This window comes from Pristiophorus japonicus, chromosome 19 (genome assembly GCF_044704955.1).
Source record: "Pristiophorus japonicus isolate sPriJap1 chromosome 19, sPriJap1.hap1, whole genome shotgun sequence".
In the NCBI taxonomy this organism is placed as follows: Eukaryota; Metazoa; Chordata; class Chondrichthyes; family Pristiophoridae; genus Pristiophorus; species Pristiophorus japonicus.
In genome coordinates, this window is record NC_091995.1 from 5,777,396 (window position 1) to 5,785,562 (window position 8,167).

Genomic DNA, 8,167 nt, shown 5'->3' on the forward strand with positions numbered 1-8,167 from the left:
ACCAATCAAAAATTGATTGGGTCAAACGGCCTGTTTTTATGTTATAAATTCTATAGTATTCAATTTAACAGCCACCTGAGAAAGGTTTTGGAGGGTTACCACTTTAAGCGCAAGTATAGAATAAAATCATTGAATCGTACAATTTGAATGGACCAAATCAATTGATCTGAATGGCCTGATCCATGACACTTCTTGTATCAAGCCACAAAAAATATAACATTGAGACAAGCTCAATAATTCGGCATAGAATTTCTTACCAACGAATTGGCGAGATTGATCATGAACTTCGAAAGGTTTTCATTATTGTTTAATAGTTTTAGTAAAAACCAAGAATTAAACAGATTGCATGCTAACATTTCAGCTACATGCTTACGCGAAGCCAGCGTGGCTTTTCGTGATGAACTCGGATAGGTGACTTGAAGATGGAAATGATCGCACCTAAAATTGATCCAGAATTTCAATCTGTGCGGATGAACAAATTGGCCCTGAATGAAGAGCTGGATAAGATCTTATGTGCATGGCATTGCCAAGGCTGGCAAAAGTAAGAAAGGAGTCTAGGCAAATCAAGAAGTAGGTTTCTTCTTCGGTGCTGCACAACCTAGAACAGAAAAGGCTTATGTTGTTAGATTGAACTTTGCACACTGACTCTGTGCTTGCACTTATAGTTACAACACAAGCACACCTGTCTCTGTTAGTATGAGCACTGTATAAAGAATCATATTGTTCAATGCATATAATGTGAAAGGCCAATATTCCATTAGTTGCACCCTTTATGCTGAAAGGTAGGTTTAGCAAAAGCGAGAGATGCCTGATAGCTATTACCAGCTGCCCCGGGGAACAGTGTGGATGCCCCGACCTGTGTGAGAACACCAACGGCAGGTCGGGGCCATAAAAGGAGCGGCGTGGAGGCCTCGGGGAGCAGCGAGGAGGCATAGTGCTTCAGGGAGCGACACGAGCTGGCGCAGGAGGGTGACGGCAGCGAAAAGTGACGTCATCAAGGTCCAGGTCGGTGATTGGAGCACGGGCAGATACAGCAGGAGCGGCGAGATCAGGGCGAAGGTGCGGCGAGAGATTGCAGAGAGACGTGATTGGGGCCCAGGGGAGGAGAGAGTTCGGGGCCAGGGGCAGCATGGGCCCAGCCCACACTGCGATATGTGTGCACACTGGGTCTGTGCAGCAGAGCTTGGTCTCCAGTCGTCTTGGGGTAATCTTTGCCACTGGACCAAGATCTAGCTCTGTCAAGTCCGTGTGCAATGGCCACCACATGTTAAAAAAATCCACGCACAGGCATCTTCCACCCTTGAGGATGTAGTTCGGGTCCTTCATTGAAACACCTGTGAACTCATCCTTTTTTGGCGTGGAAGCAAGTATTCCTCGTTTCAAGGGACCGCCTATGATGATGATTACCAGTTGCAATCTTTGAGCCTGCGAGAAAGCACTTTCACCTTGATACTCATTACTGTCATTGCAAAAACAAAATTAGTATTTAACCATTACTATTTGATTTACTTTGGTTTGCTGTCAAATATTTTCAACGTTCCACATTTTCTACACCCTACACGCTCATTGCTTGTTAATATCTACAAAGTAGAAGTGCGAACATTTCATCTTTAAAGGTTTTTTCTGCATGAACACTCGAAAGTGAGTTGACCAAATCAGTTGTGAATATCCTTGTGCATTAATTTTAGTTTTAAGCCATGAAAATAAAATCTGCGACAGGTTAATGACTTAGATCAGTGTTTCTTACTAATTAATTGATTATATTGATGTCTTCTCAAATCGTTTTGATTACTGTGTGATAGTTGGATCCATGATTACATGCTGCTATTTCAGTTATTTTAAGTCACTATGAATAATATTTACATTCTTGTACTCGTGTCTGGTATTCTTAAGAGGTGCCCCCTTATTGAGGATTTTACGGGTTAAGTAAGAAAAAAGGTGAGGCCCTCCGTACCAGGGTTGAGAATGTCCATTACATGTCTCCACACTCTATACTGGGTGGGTCCTTTAAATGCTCCCAGATTCAGGCTGCCTTCCGCTATGTTTGGCTGATAGTCTTCTTCACTAGTAACATAAACATGAAATATTTAACAGCAGAAAATAAAACAAACACTTCAATAAGCGACTTTATAATGTTGTTCAGTTACTTTGGGAGAGCGTGTCGTACCTCTGCTCCTCGGGTGGACTCTCCTGAAATAGTCAGAAACACAAATGTTAACCCACAGCAGACCGCTGGCAGTGCTCAAACAGACTAAACAAGGCTCGACTTTGCAGCATGAAAGAGCTCGAGAGTCAATAGTAAAGTGTGGAGCAACTCGCTGATCTCAGCTGCCCAAAACCTGAAGGAAAAGGTTTGGGCCTTTGAGAGGAGCGGACGGGAACTAATGGAAGGAAATGATTGTAAAGCTAATTAGCAAAGGCGAGTGGATAGTATTGGACTAATTGAGTCAGAGTTTAGTGAGGTGGATGGGCTGGTACTCAATATTGAGGGCAAGTCACTGGGGAGCTGTGACAGGGATTTTTGCAACAGGTACAAGGTCAGCAAGAAACAGAAATAAGTGCTGGGGGAAACCGAGCACATAAGATAATAGAGAATACACTGACGGCAGGAAGAACACTTGTAAAGACACAATATGCAGATATAGGAACAGGAGTAGAGCATACAGCCCTTCAAGCCCATTCCACCATTCAATTAGATCAAGCATGAACTCCTAATACAGAAGACCAAATCATGGAGGAAGTAGTTCAGAAGCCAGAGAACATGGTTAGGACAAAGATGCAGTTGGGGAGGTGGGTGGTGATGAGTGTGGTAATGATGATGAGATAGGTCTGTGCACATTGAAGATAAAAGGTACTGGAGGAGCAGGAAGGGCTAAATGACAATGTAAGAAATCCTGTAAGGGCTCTGAACCCTCCCATGCAAGGATGGCCAAGAAAATCAAGGCAATTTCCTTTGTTATACTTTCTGCTTTTGGTGAAAAAGATTTCTACAAAGGAAATCACAAATATAAATAATTGCAAGTCAATCTGCTGTGAAAATAATACCAGGACTTTGAAAAGTAAATGGCATTGTTCTTGTGACTAATAAGGGAGAGTGATGACCAAATAAAAACAATGGAACTGGTCAGGAACATTGAAGTAGCTGCAAGGAGCAATTACATTGGATAGGAGGGAGAAGGCCAGGAGGAAAGGTGATCCCACATGACTTTGATTACAGAGTGGAATCTAGACAGCAGGTGGATGATATACAAGCACCAGGTAACATTAACAAGGGTAAACTGGGGGCCAAAAGATGGGAACATCTACAGTAAGCTGTATAGACGGGAATGCTGAATTGCTTTAGGAATCAGCAATTCCAAAACATGAGGCTACTGTAGCACTCGGGAACTACAGTGTTGTGGGAATATTATAAACATGGCTGACTGCAGAGGATGGTGCACAGGGACAGGAGGAGCCTGTTCCACCATTCAGTTAGATCATGGCTGATCTGTACCTCTACTGCATTTACCCACTATTGCTCCATATCCCTTGAGGCCCTTAACCAACAAAAATCTACCCATCTCAGTCTGGAAATGTTGAATTGACCTCACATCCACAGGATTGGTCCTGGGGCGTTCCAGATTCCACTACCTTTTGTGTGAATGAATGAAACAAAAAACATAAGAAAAATTGTTCAGAGATAGTAGCGTAGACAGGAAGAATGTGATGCGGCCCTGGATGTCAAAGACACCTAGGAGATTAAAGATGTTCTTCCCGTGTGCAGTGCAAAGTTACACCGTTAGCTACACACCATCAGATCAGAATAACAAGGCAGGCACTTTACTCTATGAAGAGATGAGAAGGGACTGGGAAAGCAGGAAGGGTTATGTTAACGTCTCCTTCACCCAACCAAGTAGATACCAAAGTGGTTCCGAATCTAGTTTAATAAATATAACGCACGACTGCTTCACGGCCCAATGCATGAGTGAAAACACGGGAGGCAATGCACATTTTGATGATGGTAACAAGTTTGCAGATGACACTAAACTGGGTGGCAGTGTGAGCTGTGAGGGGGACACTAAGAGGCTGCAGGGTGACTTGGACAGGTTAGGTGAGTGGACAAATGCATGGTAGATGCAGTATAATGTGGATAAATGTGAGGTTATCCACTTTGGGGACAAAAACGTGAAGGCAGATTATTATCTGAATGGCGGCAGATTAGGAAAAGGGGAGGTGCAACGAGACCTGGGTGTCATGGTTCATCAGTCATTGAAAGTTGGCCTACAGGTACAGCAGGCGGTGAAGCAGGCAAATGGTATGTTGGCCTTCATAGCTAGGGGATTTGAGTATAGGAGCAGGGAGGGCTTACTGTAGTTGTACAGGGCCTTGGTGAGGCCTCACCTGGAATATTGTGTTCAGTTTTGGTTTCCTAATCTGAGGAAGGACGTTCTTGCTATTGAGGAAGTGCAGTGAAGGTTCACCAAACTGATTCTAAGGATGGCTGGACTGACATATGAGGAGAGACTGGATCAACTGGGCCTTTATACATTGGAGTTTAGAAGGATGAGACGGGATCGCATACAAACATACAAGATTCTGACGGGACGGGACAGGTTAGATGCGAGTAGAATGTTCCCGATGTTGGGGAAGTCCAGAACCAGGGGACACAGTCTTAAGATAAGGGGTAGTCCATTTAGGACTGAGATGAGGAGAAACTTCTTCACTCAGAGAGTTGTTAACCTGTGGAATTCCCTGCCACAGAGAGTTGTTGATGCCAGTTCATTGGATATATTCAAGAGGGAATTAGATGTGGCCCTTACAACTAAAGGGATCAAGGGGTCTGGAGAGAAAGCAGGAAAGGGGTACTGATCTTATTGAATAGTGGTGCAGGCTCGAAGGGTCGAATGGCCTACTCCTGCACCTATTTTCTATGTTTCTATGTTTCTATGTAGCTGGCTTATGAGACCGCAAATGAAAGTAGCAGAAGACTTTGGAGCAGTAGCCATAGAATGAGACCGTTTCACATAATCGGGGATTGAGAAGTGTCCAAGTGTAGGTATTAAAAAACACAAACGCAACAAGAGAGCAGTTTTAAATGATCAAATGAACCACATTACCATGAGCAAGGTGACTTCATCCGGCTCATTCAACTGTGTCTCAATGAACGATAACCTTTGCTGTGTGCCTTTTGAATTGTCTCGGATTTCTTGTAGGTTTCTCTCCATTCTGCCGAGAATATCATCCTTTTCCTCATTCAGTTCCTGGACCAAGGTCCGCTCTTTTTCGTCCAACATATTGCGCAGTTTAGTAAATTCAGAGTCGCTGAGGGTCTGTAATTTATTCAACTGTTCCTATCAAGGCAAAAGGAGGTTGTTCAAGAAGGAAGTAAAACTATTGCAGGTCACCAGTACACTGATCAGTGTTTAATAACCACCAAACCACACTGCTGCAAATGCTCATGATCTACAGGGCTGTAGTAATACCCACCCTCCTGTATGGCTCAGAGACATGGACCATATACAGTAGACACCTCAAGTCGCTGGAGAAATATCAGCAATGATGCCTCCGCAAGATCCCACAATCCCCTGGGAGGACAGACGCACCAACGTTAGCGTCCTCGACCAGGCCCAACATCCCCAGCATCGAAGCACTGACCACACTCGACCAGCTCCGCTGGGCGGGGCCACATTGTCCGCATGTCCGACACGAGACTCCCAAAGCAAGCGCTCTACTCGGAACTCCTTCACGGCAAACGAGCCGAAGGTGGGCCGAGGAAACGTTACGAGGACACCCTCAAAGCCTCCCTGATAAAGTGCAGTATCCCCACCGACACCTGGGAGTACATGGCCTAAGTGGAGGAAGTGCTGAGCACCTCGAGTCTCATCGCCGAGAGCATGCAGGAATCAAGCGCAGGCAGCGGAAAGAGCGTGCGGCAAACCAGTCCCACCCTCCGTTACCCTCAACGACTATCTGTCCCACCTGTGACAGAGTCTGTGGCTCTCCTATTGGACTGTTCAGCCACCTAAGGACTCTTTAGAGTGGAAGCAAGTCTTCCTCGATCCCGAGGGACTGGCTATGATGATGATGCATAAGACGATATGTATCATCCGCTTTTACCTTAACTTCGGTGATGCTCTTCTGCTGTTTATGTTCGAAGTCCTGAAAGGAGGATTTCTTCTGCTTGAGGCCATATATCATTGTGTTCATCTTCTCCTGGAATTGAAAGTGACAGCGGGGAGCAAGATATCAAAGAACGGCCCCAGAACATTAAAAACCCCGCCCTTCCTTACCTTATAGATTTCGACCGCCTCGTTCAACAACATGAAGTTGTGCGCGGTGTGACTGCTTTCGACCCTCCTGTCTAGACAATTGACGCAGATCATCTTCCCCTCCGTCTCGCAAAACAACTTCGCCTCCTCTTGGTGTTCCTGGCAGAAGGGTTTGGATCCGGTCCTCTCGATGCTGTCCAGGCTGCCCTCGGGATTCTTCAGCCGTCGCTCAAGGCCGGCTGGCTCACTCTGTTGGAGGGACACGCTGCATTTGGCGCAGAAGGCACTCTGAGTGTCTGCCTCCCAGTACAGGGAGACACACGCGCGGCAGAACTGGTGGCCGCAGTCCAGTGTCACCGGATCGCTCATCATCTCACCGCAAATGGGGCAGTGTTGCGCACTTTCCAAACTCACGGCCGGGTCCTGGGAAGCCATGCTCCAAGCAGCATTCACTCCACGCTTGCTGCGCTGAGCAGCGCCGCCGCTTTAGCTGACTGCTGCACTATCAAAACGAAATGACGAGCGAGTGGATGGAGTTTGGCTCCAGGGCGCAATGGGAGTGACGCACGAGCGAAGGGCAGACGGTCGGTGGCGTTGAAATCCTATCCTTCCCATATATGGAATGCCGACCATCACAGCCAGTCCCTCCAATCGTGGATGACTTGTCAAAAAGTTTACAGGTGTTTCAATGAAGGACCTAATATTCCAGATCCCAAACTAAATCTTGAAGGGTGGAAGATGCCTGAGCCTGGATTGTTTTAACGTGTGGTGACCGTCACACATCAGCCACCACACGGGGCTTGACAGAGCTCGGCCTTTATCCAGTGGCAAGGGTTAACCAGGATGCTGGAGACCTGCTCTGCTGCACGGACCCAGTGCGCTCACATATCGCAGTGTGGGCTGGGCCCGTGCTGCCCCTGGCCCCTCGGCTCTTCTGGCCTGGAACCCACACCTCCCCTGTGCCCCGATCATATCTCTCTGCAATCTCTCGTCGCTCCTCCGCCACGATCTCTCATCGCTCCTCTGCCACAAACATTTGCCACTCCTCCGCCACGATCTCTCGCCGCTCCTCCGCCACAATCTCTCACCGCTCCTCCGCCACGATCTCTCGCCGCTCCTCCGCCACAATCTCTCACCGCTCCTCCGCCACGATCTCTCGCCGCTCCTCTGCCACAATCTCTCACCGCTCCTCCGCCACGATCTCTCGCCGCTCCTCCGCCACAATCTCTCACCGCTCCTCCGCCACGATCTCTCGCTGCTCCTCCGCCACAGCAGTCCTTGGAACCAGGGTGACTTGCTTCCACATGGATTCACAGATGTTTCAATGGAGGGCCCGATATTCCAGTCCTGAACTCCAATTGAGGGGTGGAAGATGCCTGTGCCTGGATTGTTTTAACATGTGGTGACCGTCACAAACCCCACACGGGCTTGACAGAGTTCGGCCTTTATCCAGTGGCAAGGGTTAACCAGGACGACTGGAGACCTGCTCTGCTGCACGGACCCAGTGCGTGCACATACCGCAGTGTGGGCTGGGCCCGTGATGCCACTGGGCCCCGAACTCACGCCTCTCCTGGGCCCCGATCACGTCCCTCTACAATCTCTCACCGCTCCTTCGCCCCGACCTCGCCGCTCCTGCTGTACCGGCCCACGCTCCAATCACCGGCCTGGACCTTGGTGATGTCCCTTTTCGCTGCCGTTGCTCTCCGCTCCAGCACGTGCTGCTCCCTGGAGTGGTACACCGTCACACTGCTCCTTCCGCTCCCCGGCCTACTCCTCTCGCCTCTCTCAGGGGTGGAGCCCGTGGAATTTCTAGGAAGTGCCCAGTGTTTGCTGGGTTGAACACAAGGAAGTCGAATTTCTGGTCGGGGTCAAGACCAGTGTCCGCTGCGACTTCAGCGGAGGAATCTGCTGACCTCCGT

General features: G+C 48.1%; 1 protein-coding gene across 3 annotated transcripts; it reads right to left on the reverse strand.

The window, feature by feature from the left end:
• Nucleotides 1-291: 291 nt before the first annotated feature.
• Nucleotides 292-6,759, reverse strand: LOC139229678 (E3 ubiquitin-protein ligase TRIM69-like). Of its 3 annotated transcripts, XM_070861194.1 has the most exons (6): nucleotides 6,270-6,759; nucleotides 6,097-6,192; nucleotides 5,097-5,330; nucleotides 2,168-2,190; nucleotides 1,955-2,064; nucleotides 292-598 (listed from the first exon to the last, which is right to left on the reverse strand). In XM_070861194.1, exons 1-6 carry the CDS (start codon nucleotides 6,681-6,683, stop codon nucleotides 564-566), a joined length of 912 nt encoding a protein of 303 aa, XP_070717295.1. In that variant the 5' UTR covers nucleotides 6,684-6,759; the 3' UTR covers nucleotides 292-563. The 3 variants fall into 3 exon arrangements, with proteins under 3 accessions (XP_070717295.1, XP_070717296.1, XP_070717297.1); XM_070861195.1 differs by lacking the exon at nucleotides 6,097-6,192; XM_070861196.1 differs by lacking the exon at nucleotides 292-598 and having other exon boundaries at nucleotides 1,956-2,064; nucleotides 2,148-2,190.
• Between the last annotated feature and the right edge of the window lie 1,408 nt (nucleotides 6,760-8,167).

Bases quoted from the DNA above. Each gene is read 5' to 3' on its own strand.
- LOC139229678 (XM_070861194.1), bottom strand. From the start codon at position 6,683: ATGGCTTCCCAGGACCCGGCCGTGAGTTTGGAAAGTGCGCAACACTGC. The intron at 6,193-6,269 runs GTAAGGAAGGGC...TTTCAATTCCAG, and splicing joins AGGCGGTCGAAATCTATAAG to GAGAAGATGAACACAATGAT. The intron at 2,065-2,167 runs GTACGACACGCT...TTATGTTACTAG, and splicing joins AGTCCACCCGAGGAGCAGAG to TGAAGAAGACTATCAGCCAA.